Below are 23,769 nucleotides of genomic sequence, written 5' to 3'. Positions count from 1 at the left end.
CACTTCAATCCATATTTCATGCTGCTGCCCGGATTGTCTTTGTCCAGAAACGCTCTGGGCATGTTACTCCCCTCCTAAGAAATCTCCAGTGGCTACCAATAAATCTGCGCATCAGGCAGAAATTCCTCACCCTGAGCTTCAAGGCTCTCCATCACCTCGCCCCCTCCTACCTCACCTCCCTTCTCTCCTTCTACAGCTCAGCCCGCACCCTCCGCTCCTCTGCCGCTAATCTCCTTACCGTACCTCGTTCTCTCCTGTCCCGCCATCGACCCCCGGCCCACGTCATCCCCCGGGCCTGGAATGCCCTCCCTCTGCCCATCCGCCAAGCTAGCTCTCTTCCTCCCTTCAAGGCCCTACTGAGAGCTCACCTCCTCCAGGAGGCCTTCCCAGACTGAGCCCCTTCCTTCCTCTTCCCCTCGTCTCCCTCTCCATCCCCCCATCTTACCTCCTTCCCTTCCCCACAGCACCTGTATATATGTATATATGTTTGTACATATTTATTACTCTATTCATTTACTTATTGATTTACTTGTACATATCTATTCCATTTATTTTATTTTGTTAGTATGTTTGGTTTTGTTCTCTGTCTCCCCCTTTTAGACTGTGAGCCCAGGGTTGGGTAGGGACTGTCTCTATGTGATGCCAATTTGTACTTCCCAAGCGCTTAGTACAGTGCTCTGCACACAGTAAGCGCTCAATAAATACGATTGATAATGATGATGATGGTGAAAGCTACGATGCTTGAATGAAAGCTACAGATTGATTGATGAATCAACGATATCTGGTGAGCACTTACCGGATACTAGGCACTGTACTAAGCACTTAGCAGATGAGGAAACTGGAGCACAGAGATATTAAGCTGCTTTCCCTAGATCACATAGCAGGAAAGTGGTGGATATGAGGGTCTTCTGAATTCCAGAACTTGGCTCTTTCCACTGACAACTGTTTGGTGGCTGAGTTCCCTTCACTCACAAAATCCACGTCCCCTCATCTGGCCCTGGAGAGGGTACTAGCTGTAATGGTTGATCTCTCCTCAGGGAAGTAACGTGATAGAATAGGAGAAATTCTAACTCTGATCCTTCTATTCTGTGCTCACAATGAAATTTCCCTTCCCTGGCCCTCACCTTTCCCCTGCTCCTCTCCAGAGTCACATGGACTGTCCTGGTATGGGGAGCGCTGACCTCTGCTGAGAGAGAGGCTCACTTCATCTATCGGTCCTGGACTCTGGTGGGGGTGACAGGAATGTCTGGGTAAGGGCTGGGAGCTGTCAGAATCCTCCCTCCCCCTCTCAGCTCTCCGGATTCCTGTGCTGTCCCCTCAGAAGACTGCTCGGTTATTTCCTGGGGGATTCCCCGTGGGCGGACGGGCCCGGGGCTCCGCTGAGAAGGCTGACCATCTGGGAATCTCGGAAAGCCGGGATAATGGGCTCTCTGTGGTCCTGACCCCCACAACCTGAATGACTGCCCAGTCCCACGTAGTTCCCACTCTGGGACTCTTTCCTAGAACAACCTCAACGGACTCATCATTATTTTCCAATGACTAATACTAGCCTTATGTTTCAACTCTGGGGATTGGAGATATTTCATGGTACGGAGAATAGGCACCCTAACCCATTTGGTTTGTCATGGTTGAATGCAGTATTCAGATTGACATGGCAAAAAAAAAAAAGAAAAGGACCCCAAGATCTCATTCCAGTTCTCCTACTGAATGACTGTGTGTCACAGGCACCTGTAACATTTTTGAAAAGTTTAAGCTCCTTGTGTGCAAAGAATATACCTTGGCGTTCTGTTGTGCTTCAATTTGATTTGATTGATTGAATTAATACTTAACTATTGAAGCACATTATACAATGAATAATAATAGTGACAACAGCACAAGTTTCAGGAGACATCATGATGGTGTTTATTGAGTGACAACTGAGAGCATTAAGTGGTTGGAAAAATTCAACCTGTACCCCTGCTCCTGGTTTCTGGGGCAGATATGAGGATTAAAATTAAGCCTAAAACACCCTTCTCCAGCTACCTCTTCCATTTCATTTAATGGTATTTGTGAAACACTTACTATGTACCAGGCATTGTATTAACCACTAGGGAGGATGCAAGGTAATCAGGTTAGATACAGTCCGTGTCCCACATGGGGCCCACAGTATTCATCCCTATTTTACAGAAGAAACCTAGAAGTGAAGTGAGTTGCCCAAGGCCACTCAGCAGACAAGTGGCAGAGCCAGGATTAGAACCCAGGTCTTTCTGACTCCCAGGCCCGTGCTCTACCCTCTGCTGGAGGTGAATAAAGGAGGCAAATCCAAGTGCAGACATCCATTCCCAGGCATTGGAGCTAGATTTAAATACGAGAGAAGAACAACTGGTAAAAAACTCTTCTACCAAACTAGTCAAAGCCACTGATAATAGACAGCATGCAGCCAGGAAAATTCTCTAACGACATATGCCACAGACCTTTGCAGGCTTCCCAAGATTGTCTAGAGTCCGTCCTTGCGGAGAGAAATAATAGGGTCAGAGCGTGAAGTGAAATTTTCTATCTCCGGTGAAAAGAGTCCCAAACAGGACTCTCCCCATTGCCATCTTCACGTCCCTGTTCCTCAAGCTGCAGATGAGGGGGTTCAGGGTGGGGGGCACCACGGTGTAGAACACGGATACTAGCAGATCCAGCTGAAAGGACGAGCTGGAAGTCGGTTTTAAGTGAGCGAAGGCGGCCGTGGAGAAAAAAACGGTGACGACAACGATATGGGGCAGGCAGGTGGAGAAGGCCTTGGCCCGGCCCTCGGAGGCTGGCATCCTCAGCAAGGCCCGGAAGATGCGCACGTATGAGACCACGATGGACACGAAGCAGAAGACACTGAAACAGGCACCAGTGGCTACAGCCACCTTGAAGGCAGTATACGTTTTAGAGCAGGAGAGTTTTATTACCGACGGGATGTCACAGAAAAACTGTGTGATCACATGGGACCTGCAGAAAGGCAGGGAGAATGTCGCAGCTGAAATGAAGACTCCGAACATTGCCCCGGTAAGCCAGGACCCGACTGCCATCTCAAAGCAGGTCCTGTGGTCCATGATGACCTCGTAGTGCAGAGCACTGCAGATGGCCAGGTATCGGTCGTAGGACATCACCGTGAGCATGCAGAACTCTGTGCCGGCAAAAAGAACCACGAAGAAGACCTGGAAAAAACAACCCAGGAAGGAGATTTCTCTATGGTTGGTCAGGGAGTTGAGGAAAGATTGGGGGACGGTGACGGACATGTAGCAGAGGTCGAGGGCGGACAGATTCCTGAGGAAGAAGTACATGGGGGTGTGGAGGCGCCGATCGAGGATGGTGATGGCGACGATGAGGAGATTCCCCGTCAGGGCGGCCAGGTAGACAAGGAGGAACAGCGCAGCGTGCAACAGCTGCAGCTCCCGGACCTCCGAGAATCCCAGCAGCAGGAATCCCCTCACTCCCGTGAGGTTAACCATTTCCGAAGGATTACTGAGACCACCTACAAAAACAATGAAAAGGAAGCTGTTTCAGAGCCTCAACAGACAGTGACAGTCAGATGAATCCATCAATCGTATTTATTGAGCACTTACTTTGTGCAGAGCACTATACCAAGCGATTGGGAGAGTGTAATATAGCAGAATTAACAGACATATTTGCTTTAGAAGAGGAGTTTACAGGCTAGAGGGGGAGGCATACATTGAAATAAATTTCAAATATGTATGTAAGTGCTGTGGGGATGAGAGTGGGGAGAATGAAAGGTGTACATCCAAGTGCAAGGGCAAGGCAGAAGGGAGAGGAAAATTAGGACTCAGTAGGGGAAGGCCTCTTGGAGGAAATGTGATTTTAAGAAGTCTCTGAAAGTGGAGAGAGCGATGGTCTGTTAGAGTAGACAGCGAGGCCTAGTGGAAAAATCAAGGGCCTGAGAGTCAGAAGGACCTGGGTTCCAGTCCTGGCTCTGCCTCTTGCCTGCTGTGTGACGTTTTGCAAATCACTTCACTTCTATGTGCCTCAGTTCCCTCATCTGTAAAATGGGGATTAAGCCCATTAGTCCCGTGTGGAACAGGGACTGTGTCCAACCTAAAAACCTTGTATCTCCTGCAGCGCTTAGAACAGTGCTGTCAAATGCAATCATTACTATCATTATATGAAGAGGAAGGGAGTTCCAGGCCAGTGAAAGGGCATGGGCTGGGGTCAGTAGCGGGATAGATGAGACCAAAATACAGTGAGTAGGTTGGTTTTAGACGAGCCAGATATGTGTACTGGGTGACCATGGGAAGCTGTCCCTCTTAACCTTCAACCTTCAGGCAGAAGGAAACCAAAATCAATCGAGCGATCAAATATGTTGAGCACTTACTATGTGCAGAGCATTGTGCTGCCCGCAACCAAATAAATGATCTCTCACCAGATGTAGCCTCCTGTTTCATGGTAAATCTGGGGTAGGCGAGCCTTTTATCTCCAATGTGAGCTTAACACTCATCTAGTTGTCAGAGACTGCCCTTTCAAAGGACCCTGTCTAATCAATTGTTCTTTTCCTCAGAACTGAGTACGGTGTTCTTCAGATAGCAGGTGATATTAAACACCAGTGAGACGCAGATATTACCAGCTCTGACCATGGTTCCCCACTCCTCTGGAACCTACAGTAGTTTTCTGTCCACCTCTGCGTCATGCAGAAACTCCTCACCATCATCGTTAAAGCTCACAATCACCTCGCTTCCTCCTATCTTATCTCGCTACTCTCCTACAACAAGCCAGCCCGCACACTTCGCTTCTCTAATGCCAATCTATTCATCGTACCTCATCTCTCCCGCCAACCACCTCTCGTCCACGTCCTGTCTCCTGCCTGGAATGTCCTCCCTCTTCGTATCCGACAGACATTCACTCTCCCCACCTTCAAAGCGTTATTAAAATCAAATTTCTTCCAAGAGCCCTTCCCCGACTAAGTCCCAATTTCTTCTTCTCCCACTCATTTCCGTGTCACCCTTCACTTGAATTTGCCCTCTTTCTTCACCGCTCTCTCTATCCCGTGGCATTTATATATAGATCCATAATTTATGTATATCTATTAATGTTTGTCTCTCCTTCTAGACTGCAAGCTTCTTACGAGCAGGGAATATGTCTGCCAATCGTACAATTTACTCTCCTGAGGACTTAGAACGGTACTCTTCACAAAGTAAATGCTCAGGAAATATGATCTATTTGCCACTCAGAACGTTATTCACCAATCCATCCCTGTCCATCCCCATCACCCACCCAGTATATCCAGCGGATCGAGAGCCATGGAGATGCCAGGGGGAGAGATCCATTTTACACATGGAGACGTGAGGAGATTCTAGTTCTCTATCACTGCCATCTCCCCTGTAAGACCCCAACCCATCCGTGTTCGTCCCCCACCCCCACCCCCGCCCAGACTCACTGGTCAGACTGAATCGAGCGGACTCTGGTCTCTGTTGTCCTTCAACCATCCCCTCAGCTCCCGGACGTCGGCCACAGAAGGATCTCTGGGAGGTGTGCGAGGTCCTGGCTCTTCTTGCTTCCTGCTTGGAGCGTGTCTGGTACTTGGTGAAGCCAGGCCTTTCCGGATAAGCTCCCTGCGGCTCCTGCGGGACTGCCCCGGGGGACGGGTCGCACGTTGGGCTGAGGGGCCTAATTATGTCCTGTTCGGGCCTGGCTCCCCGGGGTTCCGGCACTGCTGGAGATATTGGTGACCTTGAGTGGGTTAGTGTCTCTGCCCCATGTGACTACCCCACTGGCCCTTAACACTGGCGTGCGTCGCACAGGGAGAACCTCCAGAGTGACTGTGGAGATGACAATGAGGTGTCCATCTTGTTCTTTTGTCAGTGACCCACCGGCTTCATCCGCTTCACGGCTGTGGGGCGGCCATTTTAAAATGGTTTGGATGTACCTGTCCTCCCTCCTCCAGACCTCACTTTAACCCTCCCACTCTTGATCCCACTCACTACCTTCCCTGCCCTCTCTAAGACTACGCTGCTTCTGTCAACTGCCACTTCTCCCCACCCTCCTACCCACAGCTCCATTCACTGTCCTGCCCCAGCCCCTCTGCTCTTCCTGCATACATTTATTATTGCTATTATTATTACTATTATTATTATTATTATTATTATTGTCCTTGTTAAGCTCATACTGTGTGCCAAGCAGTGGTCTTAGCGCTGGGATAGATAAAAGTGAATCTGGTTAGACACAGTCCCTATCTCACCAAGCGTTCACACTCTTAATCTGCATTTTGCAGATCAGTTAATTTAGGCACAGAGAAGTGAAGTGACTAGTCCAAGGTAAAACAGCATTACCTTCGGCGTTGCCGTGAGAAATTTTGTAGGTTTAAGGACTTCCAAGTGCAGGTAGGTACTGACTTCCAGCTCTCTCTCTGGGAAATTTGCACCTGACTTTCATGGTCATTCATTCATTCATTCAATCGTGTTTATTGAGCGCTTACTGTGTGCAGAGCACTGTACTAAACGCTTGGGAAGTACAGGTTAGCAACATGTAGAGACGGTCCCTACCCAACAACGGGCTCACAGTCTAGAAGGGGGAGACAGACAACACAACAAAACATGTGGACAGGTGTCAGGTCATCAGAATAAATAAAAATAAAGCTAGATGCACATTATTAACAAAATAAATAGAATGATAAATATATACAAGTAAAATAAATAACATAATAAATCTGTAAAAACATATATACTGGTGCTGTGGGGAGGGGAAGGAGATAGGGAGGGGGGGTGGGGAGGAGGAGAGAAAAAAGGGGACTCAATCTCGGAAGGCCTTCCATAGGAGGTGAGTTCTCAACAGGGCTTTGAAGGGAGGAAGATAGCTAGCTTGGCAAGGCTGGAGTCAGACAAGCACATCCAATCAGCTGTCAGGAGACCATGGTTTAGTGGCAAGAGCACGGGATTGGGAGTCAGAGGACATGGGTTATAATCTCGCCTCCGCCACTGGTCTGCTGTATGGCCTTGGGAAAGCCACTTCACTTCTCTGTGCCTCAGTTACCTCATCTGTAAAATTGAGATGAAGACTGTGAGCCCCACATGGAACAACCTGATTACCTTCTATCTAACCCAGCACTTAGAACAGTGCTTGGCACATATTAAGGTGCTTAACAAATACCATTATTAGTCTTCATATTATTATTATGGTCCTGTTCTACAGAATTCTTCCCTAACTCACAATTTCAGTCATGACAACCTCTACAGTTGCTTTATCACTGAGGTATTCTATTCTCACCCTCACTGTATATCTTCAACTCAACATTGAATGCACTGCTCCATGGAAGGCACATCTCCTTCAAGAGGCCTTCCTCAGCTAGGCCTTAATTTCCTCTTCTCCCACCCCTTTCCGCATCACCCTGATTTGCTACCTGTTTCACCCACCCAGTCCCAGAACACATATGCACATATCTGTAATATATTTATTGATATTAATGTCTGTCTCCCCATCCAGACTGTAATTTCGCTTTGGGAGGGACTGTGTCTATTATTATACTCTCCCTAGTGCTTAGTACAGAAGAACCGCCCCCCCCCCCACCCCATCTCCGCCACTGGCCTGCTGTGTGGTCTCGGGAAAGCCGCTTAATCTTTCTGTGCACCAGTTTCCTCATCAGCTAAGTGCCTAGTACGGTGCCTAGTATCCGGTAAGTGTGCAATAGATATCATTGATTGACCAATCAATCTGTAACTTTCATTCGTTACTCAGTAGTTCATCTGTAACTCGGAGAAGCAGCGTGGTTCAGTGGAAAGAGCACGGGCTTTGAAGTCAGAGGTCATGGGTTCAAATCCCGGCTCCGCCAATTGGCAGGTGTGTGACTTTGGGTAAGTCACTTAACTTCTCTGTGCCACAGTTACCCCATCTGTAAAATGGGGATGAAGACTGTGAGCCCCCCATAGGACTACCTGATTACCTTGTAACCTCCCCAGCGCTTAGAACAGTGCTTTGCACATAGTGAGCGCTTAATAAATGCCATTATTATTATTATTATATTCAAATACCATGGCTTTCGGCAAGCATCGTAGCCTAGAGGATAGAGCACGGGCCTGGAAGTCAGAAGGACCTGGCTTCTAATCTCGGCTGTGCCATATTTCTGATGTGTGACCTTGGGAAAGTCACTTCACTTCTCTGGGCCTCAGTTACCTTATTTGCAACATGGGGAATAAGAGTGTGAGCTCCATGTGGGACAGGAACTGTGTCCAACCCGATTAATTTGTATATTCCCAGGAGCTTAGACCAGTGTTTGGCCCATAGTAAAAGTATTGTTATTTTTCCCTGTGTTTTAACTCATAAGTTACCTGGAACCTTGGTTTCTTTCATACACCGTGGGCAGAGATCCAATAACCCATTATATTGTAAACTCCACGAAGGCAAGGATTCCATTTTTGCTCTTCCTCTCTCTTACATTGTAAGCCTCAGGCAGACCAGACACTGTGTCCAACGTACCTATCCCAGTGTTTGGCATACAGTAGGAGCAAAACGGGGATTCAACATCAGTTCTCCCTCCTACTGAGACTGGGGGCCCTAAAAGGGACCTGATTATCTTGTATGTACCACAGTACTTAGTATAATGCTTGACGCATAGTACGCTCTTAAAAAATACCACAATTATTGTTATTATATTATCTATATCATATATCAATATATCCATTCTTATTATAGTGCTTATAAAATACTGTAGGTATCTTACTGATTTACAAACTGTAAAGTAAGGATAAGGGGCAGGTTTGAGCATAGGCTGAGGGATAGAAATACGTTAAACTGGTCTCTAGACTGAGAGCTCACTGTGGGTAGGGACAGCATCTACCAAATCTGTTGCATTGTCCTCTCCCAAGCGCTGAGTACTGTACTCTGCACAAAGAAAACACTCGATAAATACTATCGACTGATAAATGTGGGTAGGGAACTTGTCTACCAACTCCGTTGTATTCTCCCAGCCACTTAGTTCAGTGCTCTGCACACAGTAAGCACTCAGTAAATACAATTGATTGACTAATTGTTTGAATGTGAGCAGGGAAGTTCTCTGCCACCCATGTTGTATTGTACTCTCCAAAGTGCTTTAGTACAGTGTTCTGCACTGTAAATGCTCAATAATTATCATTGATTGAATAATGTTGTCTTCTAGTTTGAGACAGGTTTAGGGATAAAGAAGAAGTCCTTAGAGTTAAATACTGCTAGTAGTATTATCTGGATTACTACTAGTACTAGAAATAACATTAAGCATTTACTATATGCATCTACCAAATCTATCTCGTCTGGACTACTGCATCAGCCTTCTCTCTGATCTCCCATCCTCGTGTCTCTCTCCACTTAAATCCATACTTCATGCTGCTGCCCGGATTATCTTTGTCCAGAAACGCTCTGGGCATATCACTCCCCTCCTCAAAAATCTCCAGTGGCTACCAATCAATCTGCGCATCAGGCAGAAACTCCTCACCCTGGGCTTCAAGGCTCTTCATCACCTCGCCCCCTCCTACCTCACCTCCCTTCTCTCCTTCTACAGCCCAGTCCGCACCCTCCGCTCCTCCACCGCTGATCTCCTTACCGTACCTCGCTCTAGCCTGTCCCGCCATCGACCCCCGGCCCAGGTCATCCCCCGGGCCTGGAATGCCCTCCCTCTGCCCTTCCGCCAAGCTAGCTCTCTTCCTCCCTTCAAGGCCCTACTGAGAGCTCACCTCCTCCAGGAGGCCTTCCCAGACTGAGCCCCTTCCTTCCTCTCCCCCTCGTCCTCCTCTCCATCCCCCCATCTTACCTCCTTCCCTTCCCCACAGCACCTGTATATATGTATATATGTTTGTACATATTTTTTACTCTATTTATTTATTTATTTTATTTGTATATATCTATTCTATTTATTTTATTTTGTTAGTATGTTTGGTGTTGTTCTCTGTCTCCCCCTTTTAGACTGTGAGCCCACTGTTGGGTAGGGACTGTCTCTATATGTTGCCAATTTGTACTTCCCAAGCGCTTAGTACAGTGCTCTGCACATAGTAAGCGCTCAATAAATACGATTGATGATGATGATGATGATATGCAGAGCAGAGCACTGTACGAAGCACCGGGAAAGAGTACACAAGAGGGAATTAGGCACAGATCCTGCCCCTTGAGAGGCTCATAATCTATGAATAAAAATGGGGGAGAGTACATGAGACACACAATGAGAGCAATGAAACAATTAAACATTAAAACAACATAGGAGACAAGGACAAATACACATTAAACGAAATAAAAGAACAAAAGACATTAGGGAGCTGTGACTAGAGGAGCAGGACTTCAGGTTCTTTTTGATTTGGAGTTCATGGCATACCCAAAGTCACAACAATGGCTACCAGAGTCACTAACTTTCCCAAGGATTAAGGAAGTCTCCTGCTGCAGATGTTGGGGAGAATGGTCAGTAGAAAGTGTTGTTATCCTGTCCCTAATCTCTGATCATGGCTCCTCTTATATTTTCAACAAAATGATAAACCATTCCTCCTCAGTTCTAGGGATGCTATGCATGAATCATATGCATGCATATGCATCATATGCATAATCATATGCTATGTATGTATCAGCCACCTCTCCTATCTCCCATCCTCTTGTCTCTCCCCACTTCAATCCATACTTCACGCCGCTGCCCGGATTGTCTTTGCCCAGAAATGCTCTGGGCATGTTACTCCCCTCCTCAAAAATCTCCAGTGGCTACCAATCAACCTACGCATCAGGCAGAAACTCCTCACCCTCGGCTTCAAGGATCTCCATCACCTCGCCCCCTCCTACCTCACCTCCCTTCTCTCCTTCTCCAGCCCAGCCCGCACCCTCCGCTCCTCTGTCGCTAATCTCCTCACCGTGCCTCGTTCTCGCCTGATCCACCGTCGAACCCCGGCCCACGTCATCCGCCTGGCCTGGAATGCCCTCCCTCCACACATCCACCAAGCTAGCTCTCTTCCTCCCTTCAAGGCCCTACTGAGAGCTCACCTCCTCCAGGAGGCCTTCCAAGACTGAGCTCTCTCCTTCCTCTCCCCCTCCTTCCCCTTTCCATCCCCCCCGGCTTACCTCCTTCCCTTCCCCACAGCATCTGTATATATGTATATATGTTTGTACGTATTTATTAATCTATTTATTTATTTATTTTACTTGTGCATATCTGTTCTATTTATTTTAATTTGTTGATATGTTTTGTTTTGTTCTCTGTCTCCCCCTTTCTAGACTGTGAGCCCACTGTTCGGTAGGGACCGTCTCTGTGTGTTGCCAACTTGTACTTCCCAAGCTCGTAGTACAGTGCTCTGCACACAGTAAGTTCTCAATAAATACAATTGATGGATTGATTGATTGATGAATGATAAGAGAAACAGTGTTTCGTTGTGGATAAAGAATGGGCCTGGGAGTCAGAAAGAGCTGGGTGCTCATCCTGACTCTGCCACTCATTGCTTTGTGATTTTGGGCAACTCACTTAACTTCTCTGGGTCTAAATTGTCTCATTTGTGAAATGGGCATATTTGTTAAGCACTTACCATATGCCAGGCACTTTACCAAGTGCTGGAGTGGAGACAAACATATCGGTTTGGACACTGTCCCCACCCGACATGGGGCTCACAGTCTCAATCCCCATTTTACAGATTCGTTAATTCATTCAATCATATTTATTGAGAGCTTACAGTGTGCAGAGCACTGTATTAAGCACTTGGGCTGTACAAATCAGCAGCATCTAGAGATGGTTCCTACCAGACAATGTCCTCACGGTCTAGAAGATGGGCTCACAGTCTGATGACGTAAATGAGGTCCAGAGAAGTAAAGTGACTTCAAACAGCAGACAAATGGCAGAGATGGAATTAGAACCCATGACGTTTTGACTCCCAGACCCCTACTCTATCCACTACGCCATGCTTCTTCTCACTGCAGTGCTAAGTACAGTGCCTGGAACATAGGAAACACTTAACAAATACTATCATTATTATCATTATTACTACTACTAATAATAATGATGTGGGTCTTCATTATCTCTTATGCCTGGAAGTGTTAATATAGGAAGTCCACGCCCTTCTCTTTGTCTACAGTTTTGTTGGGTACCTGGTGCATTCTGTATAGCTTTTTCAGGTCTGAACTCTACTAATTTCTACTGTTACTTTCGATTTTCCTGGCTAGCTTCCCCTTCACGTCCTACCTCAGTGACTCATACACTAGCTGAAGCAGCGGGTCCACTGTCCCTTTCTTCTCTCAGGTGGGCCTGCTCTTTCTCCCAGGTCTCAGTAATTGGACTCAGTTGCTGTCCCAGCAACTGGTATTCACTGCAGGCAATGGTAGCTTGGAGCATAGGCTTGCCAACAGGCGACTAGATTACTACTATTATAATTCCTATTAATAGAACAGTTGCTAGTATTACTAGTTATAATAGTAACTATAACATTAGTAGTAGTGATAATAATGGCGATCTAGTGCTAGTAGCAGGAGGAGGAGGAGGAGGAGGAGTACAGCTTGGCTCAGTGGAGAGCCTGGGCTTGGGAGTCAGAGGTCATAGGTTCTAATCCCAGCTCCACCACATGCCTGCTGTGTGACTTTGGGCAAGTCACTTAACTTCTCTGTGCCTCAGTCACCTCACCTGGAAAATGGGGATTAAGATTGTGAGCTCGACGTGGGACAACTTAATCACCTTGTATCCCCCAGTGTTTAGAACGGTGTTTCACACATAGTAGGTGCTTAAAAAATGCCATTATTATTATTATTATTATTATTATTATATTAATAATAGTTGTAGAAGTAATAGCAGTAGCACTGATGAGAAACAGTATGGCCTGGTGGATAGGGCACAGGCCTGGGAGTCACAAAGACCTGGGTTCTAATCCCGGCTCCACCACTTGTCTCCTGTGAGACCTTGGGCAAGTCACTTCACTTCTCCGGACCTCAGTTACCTCTTCTGTAAAATGGGGATTAAGACTGTGAGCTCCATGTGGGACCTGTGCTATGTCCAACCTGATTATCTTGTACCTATCCCAGTGCTTAGTACAGTGCCTGGTACTTAGAAAACACTTACCAAATACCATTTACATCATACTAGTGCTATTATCACTTCTGTTGCCAAGTTAACATGGTCTTTGCTCCTCATACATAAACATATATAGGCACACACACACAAACACACACACACACACACACACACACACACACCTTGTCAGAGCTTGGTCTAGTGGAAAGAGCATGTGCCTGGGAGTCAGAGAACCTGGGTTCTAAACCCAGCTCTGCCACTTGTTGCTGTGAGACCTGGGACAAGCCACTTAACTTCTCTGTGCTTGAGATTCTTCATCTGAAAAATAGGAGTTCAATACTTGGTCTGTGAACCCTATGTGGGACAGCTACCATGTCCGAACTGATTAATTTTCATGCACCCTAGTGCTTAAAATAGTACTTGACATAAGAGTGCTTAATGAATACCATAGTTATTATTATTTTCATTATTATTATAGAACCACTCCGTGTTCCTACTAGATTCAGCTCACACTCTCCTTTCCCTCACAGGCACACCTTCTCATGTGATATGTTCCCAACTCTCTTGTCTCCAGTCTCTGTCCCATGAAACTTCCTCCTGCCTGGAACCCCCTCTCACTTCAAATCCACCGGTCCACAGCTCTCCCCATATTCCAAGCCCTCTGAGAGAAGCAGTATTGCTTTGTGGATAGATCATGGGCTTGGGAGTCAGAAGGGGCTGGGTTCTAATCTCAGCTCTGCCACTTATCTGCTCTTAGACCTTGCGCAAATCACTTCACCTCTCTGTGCCTCAGTTACCTCATTTGTAAAATGGGGATTTACACTGTGAGCCCCACCTGGGACAGGGACTTTGTACAACGTGATTTGCTTTTATCCACCCCTGTGTTTGGTACAGTGCCTGGTGCAGAGTAAGTGCTTAACAAATACTACTATTATTATTATTTAAATTCAAGGATGCTTATCCCAATTAATTTTCTTTTTTCTAGGTCACATCATCCCTACTCTCTTTTTCAGCCTTTTTGTACTCACCTCTTCTCATTACACTTCAGTATATACCATATTGCCTACTCTACTATAAGACCACTTTCTACATTTATAAATACTTTCGTGCCTATCTCCCCCGCTAGACTGTAATCTCTTTGTGGGCAAGGATTGTGGTTTTTCTATTATATTTTCCCAAGCATGCGGTAGAGTGTTCCAAACACAATAAACACTTATTCAATACTTTGATAGACTGTAATCCATTTGAGGCTGGGAACCATGTCTTCAACCTCTATTGTAGTCTCCCAAAGGCTCACTACGGATCTCTGTACACACAGTAAGTGTTCAGTACTTTCAACTGATTGACTAATTGCAAATTGCTGCTACCTTGAGAAGAGATTGGATGTAAAAGAGTTCTGAATGACTCGGCACCAGATTCTTTATGACTCTCTAACAGTGAAATATTATTAATAACAACAACAATAATAATAATAACAATACTGGTATTTGTTATTTGGTATTTGTTTATTAGGTAGTTGGTATTGAGAAGCAGCGTGGCATACTGGATAGAGCACGGGCCTGGGAATCAGAAGGACCTGGGTTAGAATCCTCGATACACCACTTGCTTTCTGTGTGGCCTTGGGCAAGTCACTTTACTTCTCCGGACCTCAGTTACCTCATTTATAAAATGGGAGTTGAGACTGTGAGCCCCACGTGGGACAGGGACTATGTCCAACTCGATATGCTCGTATCCACTCCAGCGCTTAGTACAATTTCTGCCACATAGTGAGTGCTTAACGAACACCATCATCATCATTATTATTGTTGTCAAGCCATTACTATGTGCCAAGTACTGTACTAAGTGTATGGGTAGACACAAGGTAATCAAGGTATGGGGCTCACAGTCTAAATACGGGGAAGAACAGTTATAGAATACCCATTTTTCAGACGAAGGACTAAGGCACAAAGAAGTTAAGTGAAGTGACTTGTCCAAGGTCAGCCAGCAGATAAGGGATTAAAGCCCAGGTTCTCTGACCCTGAAGCTCACACTCTTTGATATGGGCCTTGCTGCTTCTTAAGAGCAATCCCTCTGGAGTGATCATACCCACTCGGGAAGTGTTCATCATTCTACTGTTGTGTCAGAGGTAGGCAAATCGAGTCCTCTCCTGAGACATAAACTTTGAGAAGTGACTAATGAGGCACCAAGGGAATGATTAGTTCAGTTGGAACATAAGTCTCTGTGGGGGTGGGGTGGGAATGAGGTTCCTCGGAGCTTGGAGACTAGAGCTATACTTAAGTGAGCCCCAAAGCTACCGAGAGAACAAAAGCTTTCACCAAACCTAATTCGTATTTTCTGTTGTAAACTCAGGCTGGGGAGGTTCAGGCCCTGGGGGATTCGTTTGTCTAGATAAGGCTCTCCTGAGAGAATACAGCACAGATTGAATGAGAAACCACAGTTCAGAACCCTGTGTTTAACAATCTGCATACCGCTGTTCCATTTAAGAAAAAGATTGTGATTTTTACAGCTTTCACCTTTGTCTTCATCTCTCCCGCTGCCAACGCCCTTCCTACTACCTGGAACTCTCCCTTTCCACATCAGGCACACCACTACTCTCCCCTTCATCCAAACCCTGTTGAAATCACATCACCTCCAGGACGTATCTCCTGATTGATCACTGATATGCCCACTTTATATCCCCCATGACTGCCATTTCAGCACTTCTGTCCCATTTAAACATTTGGGTACTCACTATCGGTAATAATAATAATAATAATAATAGTGATAATAATAATAATAATTACGGTATTTCTTAAGCACTTACTAGGTGTCAGGCAGTGTACTAAGTACTGGGGTGGATAGACACAAATTGGGTTGGACCCAGTCCCTGTTCACATGGGGCTCACAGCCTCACTCCCCATTTTACAGATGAGGTAATTGAGGCACAGAGAGGCTGAGTGACTTGCCCAAGGTCACACAGAAGATAAATGGCAGAGCCAGGACTAGAACCTATGACCTTCTGACTCCCAGGCACATGCTCTATCCATTGAGCTATGCTGCTTCTCTGTCCATATCTCACACACTCTATTAATTGTAACTCATGTACAAATCCTCTTTCCTTCTTCCCATTTGAAAGATGAGGGAAATGAGGGCAAGGGAATAATAATAATGAAGATGATAATAATGATTGTGCTTGTTAAGCGCTTACTATGTGCCAGGCATTGTGCGAAGGGCTGGGGCAGATACAAGCCAATCGGGTTGTACAAGCCAGTCTAACCATATTCACGCCGCTGCCCGGATTGTCATTGTCCAGAAACGCTCTGGGCATGTTACTCCCCTCCTCAGAAATCTCCAGTGGCTACCAATCAACCTAGGCATCAGGCAGAAACTCCTCACTCTTGGCTTCAAGGCTCTCCATCACCTCGCCCCCTCCTACCTCACCTCCCGTCTCTCCTTCTACAGCCTAGCCTGCACCCTCCACTCCTCTGCCGCTAATCTCCTCACCGTGCCTCGTTCTCGCCTGTCCCATCGTCGACCCCAGGCCCACGTCATCCCCCTGGCCTGGAATGCCCTCCCTCCCAACATCCACCAAGATAACTCTCTTCCTCCCTTCAAGGCCCTACTGAGAGCTCACCTCCTCTAGGAGGCCTTCCCAGACTGAGGCTCCTACTTCCTCTCCCCCTCCTCCCACTCTCCACCCAACGCCTTACCTCCTTCCCTTCCCCACAGCACCTGTATATATGCATATATGTTTGTACGTATTTATTACTCTATTCATTTATTTTACTTGTACATATCTATTCTATTTATTTTATTTTGTTGATATGTTTTGCTTTGTTCTCTGTTTCCCCCTTTCTAGACTGTGAGCCCACTGCTGGGTAGGGACCGTCTCTATATGTTGCCAACTTGTGCTTCCCAAGCGCTTAGTACAGTGCTCTGCACACAGGAAGCCCTCAATAAATACGATTGATTGATTGATTGGGTTGGACACAGTCCCTGTCCCACGTGGGGCTCACAGTCTCAACCCCCGTTTTGCAGATGAGGGAAATGAGGCAGAGAATAATAATAATAATAATAATAATAATAATAATAATAATAATAATAATAATGGTGTTTGTTAAGCTTTTACTATGTGCTGAGCACTGTACTAAACGCTGCTGTGAATCCAAACCAGTCGGGTTGGACACAGTCCCTGTACCACATGGGGCTCACAGTCTCAACTCCCGTTTTACATATGAGGGAACTGAGGCATAGAGAAGGGAAGTGACCTGCCCAGAGTCACCCAGGAGACAAGTGGATGGGGCAGGATTAGAACCCAGGTCCTTCTGGCTCCCAGGCCTGGGCTCTAGACAGCACACCAAGCTGAGTGTAGATGTTGATTTATTTTACTTGTACATATTTATTTTATTTATTTTATGTTTTTAATATGTTTTGTTTTGTTCTCTGTCTCCCCTTTCTAGACTATGAGCCCGCTGTTGGGTAGGGACCGTCTCTATATGTTGCCAACTTGTACTTCCCAAGTGCTTAGTACAGTGCTCTGCACACAATAATCGCTCTATAAATACAATTGAATGAAAATGAATCCCCCCGCCCTACCTTCTTCCCCGCCCAACAGCACTTGTGTGTATATATATATTTGTATCGATCTTTTGCACTATTTATTTTACTTGTACATATTTATTATTCTACTTATTTTGTTAATGATGTGCATATAGCCTTAATTCTATTTGTTCTGACGATTTTGACACCTGTCTACATGTTTTGTTTTGTTGTCTGTCTCCCCCTTCTAGACTGTGAGCCCGTTATTGGGTAGGGACCGTCTCTACGTGTTGCAAACCTATACCTATACTTCTGCACACAGTAAGAGCTCAATTGATTGATTTAATTGATTAAATGAATGAATGAATTATTTTAGAGCAGATCATGACCCTGAGCAATGTATTCTGATCGGTCCACTTTCTCCTCTTTACCTATGTTCTGAACTTCACCAGAAGTGAACTTCACCAGAAACTTGACCATCGTCACCTTCTCTCTTCTTGACTCCTGTCTCTGACCTCCCATGTACTTCTTCCTGCACATTTTCTCCTTCCTGGAGATCTTCATGTCCTCCTGCATTCCCAGATTCCTAGATGCAAACACCACTGGGGACAGGACCATTTCTTACAATAGTTGTGTAACACAGCTGTTCTTCTGTATCCTGCGGGAGAAGACCGAGTTCTTCCTCCTGGCCGCCACAAGCGCTGGGTACAATGCTCTGCACAGAGTAAGCGCTCAATAAATACTATTGAATGAATGAATGAATGTACAGATTTTCCAGTCAGTAGTATTGATTGATTAAGCAACTACCAAGTGCTAGTACCTACCAGGTGTTTGTAGCACGTTTGCCTCCAATACTTCAATTTCGACACTTTGAGGGTGAGAGCAGTGATCTCAGCCCTGTTCTCACACCCACGTGTGACAGTGAAGCACGAAGCTTTCCTAGATCCCCCAGAATCAGAGTAATAGAACCATAAAGTAATCATTCAGCCAATAGAATTGACTGTGTACTTATTGTTTGCAGGGCTCTGAATTAGTTCTTGGAAGAGTACAGTAGAGTCAGTAAAGATGATACTTGCCCTTAAGTAGCTCACTGTCTAACAATTATTATTATTTATTGAGCACTCCTAAACAGTTGGGAGAATATTCAAGAATTAGTAATCAAACAATCAATAGTATTTATTGAATACTTACTATGTTTAAGTACTTAGTAGTTGGAAGAGAACAGTAGAGTTAGTAATAATAATAATGATAATTGTGGTATTTGTTAAGCTCTTACTATGTGCTAGACACTGTACTAAACGCTGGGGTGAATGCAAGCAAATCGAGTTGATCACAGTCTCTGTCCTGCATGGGGCTTACAGTCTTAATCCCCATTTTCCAGATGAGGGGACTGAGGCACAGATGAGTGAAGTAATTTATCCAAGGCCATACAGCAGACAAGTGGCAGAGTCGTAATTAGAACCCATGACCTTCTGAGTCCCAGGCCCGTGCTTTCTAAACTACACCATGCTAGGTTAGAGATCTATGTCCTCAAAGAGTTTACAATCTAAAAGATTTCAGGTAGCAGGAAGCCACTGAGTATAGAGGCGTTGATATAAGTGGGGGTGATAAGTATGAAAACGTTCCCTGCCCTCAACGATCTCACTTTCTTGGAAGAGGCATGGTGTAAGGAATAGGGCACAGGCTTGGGAGTCAGAGGGTCAAGTGTTTTAATCCCAACTCCATCATCTGTTTGCTGTGTGACCTTGGGCAAGTCACTTTACTTCTCTGGGCCTCAGTTCCCTCATCTGGAAAATGGGGATTGAGACTGCGAGCCCCACTTGGGACAGGGACTGTGTTCAACCCAATTTGCTTGTATCCACCCTAGCATTTAGTACAGTGCCAGACACATAGTAATCGATCAACAAATACAATATTAATAATAATTATAATAATAATAAAATAGCAGAGAAGACAATTCCCGTTATAGATCACAGACAATTGAGCAGCTACTGTGTGCCACAGTGGTGATTGCAATGCACTGAGCTTTCACAGTCCCACGCCCCCTCCCCCCACCTCGGCCCCTCGCCCCTATTGTCCTGCAGTCTGCATTGTCAAAGAGCTGGCAGGGAGAGCAGTTGCCACTTGCAGTCACCGAACAGAACATCTCCAGTCAACCACATTTATTGAGCACTTACTGTGTGCAGAGCATGTCCTAAACGCTTGGAAGACTACAATATAACAATATAACAGGCACATTCCCTGAGCACAACGAGCTTACAGTCTAGAAGGGGTGAAAGACATTAGTATAAATAAATAAGTTACAGATATGTTGTTCGATGAATTACAGATGTCCAAGATCTCATCATCTGCAGACACCCCTGAGCTTTCCCGATGTGGTCAGGCATCGCTGAGTGTGTCAAACGGTGGCGTTCCCTGACTAAACCCTAATTTCCTCTGCTCCCACTCCCTTCTGCATCGCTCTGACTTGCTTCCTTTATTCATTTCTCCCGTCCCAGCCCCACAGCACATATGTACATATCTGTAATTTCGTTTATTCATATTTATGTCTTTCTCCCCCTCCAGATTTTAAGCTCGCTGTGGGCAGGGACTATATCTGTTTATTGGTATAGTGTACTCTCCCAAGCGCTTAGTACAGTGCTCTGTATTCAGTAAATATGATCGAATGAAATACGATTGAATGAATGAAGTAGGACTAGGGGCCGGAAGGATATTTTCCACTTTCTTGAGAACAGCAGGAGAATAAAAAAGAGCAACAGCAGCAGCTGCTACAGGAGAGCCCCAATACGGCTAGAGGTACAGTGGCCACTTTTACCCCGCGGGTAGCCCAGGGACCAGAGACCACTAGGTGATGAGTGAAGCCTATCCCAGCTCCAGGAAAGAACCCTTCAAGATCCCCATCACTCCTTCTTCGAAGCTTATCCTGGCAAATTAAAATTCTTTCCTCAGGGAGATTGAGAGCCGAGTTCATTAGTTCCTTGCTATAAGCATCTCCAGGGAATGTCTCCTTTGTCATTTAAAAAGCCCTCCCCATCTACATTGAGAAGAACTCATAAAAATGCTGAATTTTGTCCCTGTAAAATAAGGGCTGGGGGAGAAAGGAATAATGTCAAATCTTCTTTCTGTGACTGTTAGGAAGCACCTTGCTTTCTCCAGTCTCAGTTATCCTGTCTTTCCTTCCCTCTAGAACATACGTTTCTCCATCCCCGTTGGTAGGCTGCCAGGAAGGGTGTCCCCCAGGACCCCGACTCCTCTCCCCTCTGCAAACCGATGGAAGTAGCAGCAGCAGAAGGACGAGGATAAGGGAAATTCTGTCCTGCCTGGCAGGGCACCACAAAAATGGGAAGAGATTTGGGCTGTCTAAATGGAATGCAATTCTTCCTGAAAATAGGGAGAAGGTCGATTCGGATTTTCAAAGGAACGAACCATATTTTCAGCGGGAAAACTCTGACCAAAACCTTCGAGAGTGTAAGAAAAGTAAGTACACATTCGCCTTGAGTACCAAGGTCCTCCCGAAATCTGACCTCTGCTGGTTTCTCCTGTCCCATACCTGACCTTTCTGATTTGGTCAGAGAATGAGATAGCGGCAGCTGGAAGGGAATCGGCTGGATTAGTATTTTTGCTGGCTGGAACGATCTCTGAAGGTTTGGGATTGGCCCGTGCCTCAGGTGATCTGTTGTCCCTGGCAACTGTCTCCTTTTCACCAGGCAGATCCTGGCCTGGAGCCCTGCTAGGGATCCATTTGATGATTCTCAGCTCTTGGATACCTGGGATTCTAGCGCCAGCTCTGCCTGGAGATGGCTGATGCGACTGATGACTTCCCTGAACCTGGGTTCAAAAATCCGGGTGGATTCCTCGATTGCTACTTTTTATTGCCTATCTCTCCCATTAGATTGTAAACTTCCCACAGGCGGAGTCTGTAGTCTATTGTTGTGCTCTGTATGCAGTAGGCACTCAATAAATACCACCGACTGATTGATTTTACTTCCCTAAGAGCCTATGAGAGTGTTGTGTACAGAAGAAGTTCCCAATAAACGCTGATGAGGATTGGGTTAATAAAGACAGCCAGGGTGCTGATAATGATTCGGTCCAATGAGAAAAGGAGAAGCATTCCAACTGGTTTCTTTGAGTTTCCCTTTTCAGCCTCTCTCCTCATTTAATCGTATTTATTGAGCGTTTACCTTTTGCAGAGCGCTGTACTAAAAGAGAATAATATAACAATAAACAGAAAACCTCCCTGACCAACTTCACGTCTGCTTCCTCTCTTATCCTCAGTTGTGACCCCGGAGAAAATCTAGAATCAGCGATGAGAAATCAGACCTCAGTGACCGAGTTCATCCTCCTAGGATTGACAGACAATCCAGATTGGAAGATTGTTATCTTTTTATTCCTGCTACTCAGTTACTTGTTGAGCATCACTGGGAACCTGACCATCCTCACTCTCACCCTACTTGACTCCCACCTCCGGACCCCAATTCCTCCTCCAGAATTTCTCCTTCCTAGAAATTTCTTTTACGTCGGTCACCATTCCCAAACTGCTGGTGGGTATTTCGACCGGGGACAGGACCATTTCCTATAATACTTGTGTCATTCAGATGTTCTTCTTCATCTTCCTGGGGGGGGACGGAGTTCTTCCTCCTAGCCGCCATGTCCTACGATCGCTATGTCGCCATCTGCCGGCCGCTGCACTACTTGACCATCATGACCTCACTGTACCTCGCTCTCCTCACTGTACCTCGCTCTCGCCTGTCCCGCCATCGACCCCCGGCCCACGTCATCCCCCGGGCCTGGAATGCCCTCCCTCTGCCAATCCGCCAAGCTAGCTCTCTTCCTCCCTTCAAGGCCCTGCTGAGAGCTCACCTCCTCCAGGAGGCCTTCCCAGACTGAGCACCTTCTTTCCTCTCCCCCTCGTCCCCCTCTCCATCCCCCCGTCTTACCTCCTTCCCTTCCCCACAGCACCTGTATATATGTATATATGGTTGTACATATTTATTACTCTATTTATTCATTTATTTATTTTACTTGTACATTTCTATCCTACTTATTTTATTTTGTTGGTATGTTTGGTTCTGTTCTCTGTCTCCCCCTTTTAGACTGTGAGCCCACCTTTGGGTAGGGACTGTCTCTATGTGATGCCAATTTGTACTTCCCAAGCGCTTAGTACAGTGCTCTGCACATAGTAAGCGCTCAATAAATACGATTGATTGATTGATTGATTGATGAGCTGGAGAGTCTGCACCCTGCTAGTCCTCTGCTCCTGGCTGGTCTGCTTCCTGATCATCTTTCCAGGCCTCATCCTGCGTCTCCAGCTGGACTTCTGTGACTCGAACGTCATCAACTATTTCACCTGTGACACTACGCCCATGCTGGAAATCTCGTGCACTGACACGCAATTATTAGAGAAGACGAATTTTATATTTGCAGTTAGGACACTCCTGGTCACTCTAGCACTAGTCGTTGTGTCCTACACGGCCATCATCCGCACCATCCTGAGACTGCCCTCCACCCAGCAAAGACAAAAAGCCTTTTACACCTGCTCCTCCCACATGATACTCATCTCCCTCTCTTATGACAGCTGCATATTCATGTACTTCAAGCCATCCCCCAAGGAAGGTTTAGACTTCAACAAGAGGGTGGCGGTGCTAAACACTTCCGTGGCCCCTATGCTGAACCCCTTTATCTACACCCTACGAAACCAGCAGGTGAAGCAGGCCATCGAGGACTTAGCCAAGAAGGTGATTTTCTTAAAGAAAAAATAAGATGCTTTGGTACTAATTTGTGATTCTGTAACAGAAAACAAAATTAAATGGCCAAAGCTTTCCTTGGTGAGGATGGACTTACACCTGTCTCTGTCTCCCACTTTTAGACTGTGATCCCACTGTTGGGTAGGGACTGTCTCTATATGTTGCCAACTTGTACTTCCCAAGCGCTTTGTACAGTGCTGTGCACACAGTAAGCGCTCAATAAATACGATTGATGATGATGATGACCTCCTGCTCAGGTCTTCCTTCCTCATCCTCTTTTTTCTGTTTCCACTCCCAAGCCTGATCCGCTCATCACTTTGTTTACTAGACCTGCCCTATCCCTTTCGGCATCAACTTTAGAACTAGTGATCGTATGAGTAGTAGAATAATAATTGTGGTATTTGTTAAGTGCTTACTATGTGTCAGGTACTATACTAAGCGCTGGGGTGGATACAAGCAAATCGGGTTGGACAGAGTCTCTGTCGCTCTTGGGGTTCAGGATAGTAGTAGTAGTAGTAGTAGTAGTAGTAGTAGTAGTAGTAGTAGTAGTACTTT

The 23,769-nt window shown here is 46.0% G+C and overlaps 1 protein-coding gene and 1 pseudogene across 1 annotated transcript; one reads left to right on the top strand and one right to left on the bottom strand.

Annotated features, from left to right (window-relative positions):
- Nucleotides 1–2,624: 2,624 nt before the first annotated feature.
- LOC119921712 (olfactory receptor 14A2-like) lies at nt 2,625–17,950 on the bottom strand (the record flags this gene model as incomplete). Its single annotated transcript, XM_038741778.1, has 5 exons — nt 17,902–17,950; nt 5,471–5,596; nt 3,450–3,490; nt 3,126–3,173; nt 2,625–2,990 (listed from the first exon to the last, which is right to left on the bottom strand). Coding segments are annotated over exons 1-5 (630 nt in total), but the record flags the coding sequence as incomplete, so codon positions are not given.
- Nucleotides 17,951–21,776: 3,826 nt separating this feature from the next.
- On the top strand, nt 21,777–23,229 carry LOC119921631 (annotated as a pseudogene).
- Nucleotides 23,230–23,769: the final 540 nt, after the last annotated feature.

The sequence above is a fragment of the Tachyglossus aculeatus genome (genome assembly GCF_015852505.1).
Source record: "Tachyglossus aculeatus isolate mTacAcu1 chromosome 12 unlocalized genomic scaffold, mTacAcu1.pri SUPER_6_unloc_4, whole genome shotgun sequence".
Classification (NCBI taxonomy): domain Eukaryota; kingdom Metazoa; phylum Chordata; class Mammalia; order Monotremata; family Tachyglossidae; genus Tachyglossus; species Tachyglossus aculeatus.
This window is presented reverse-complemented; position numbering and strand designations above follow the sequence as displayed.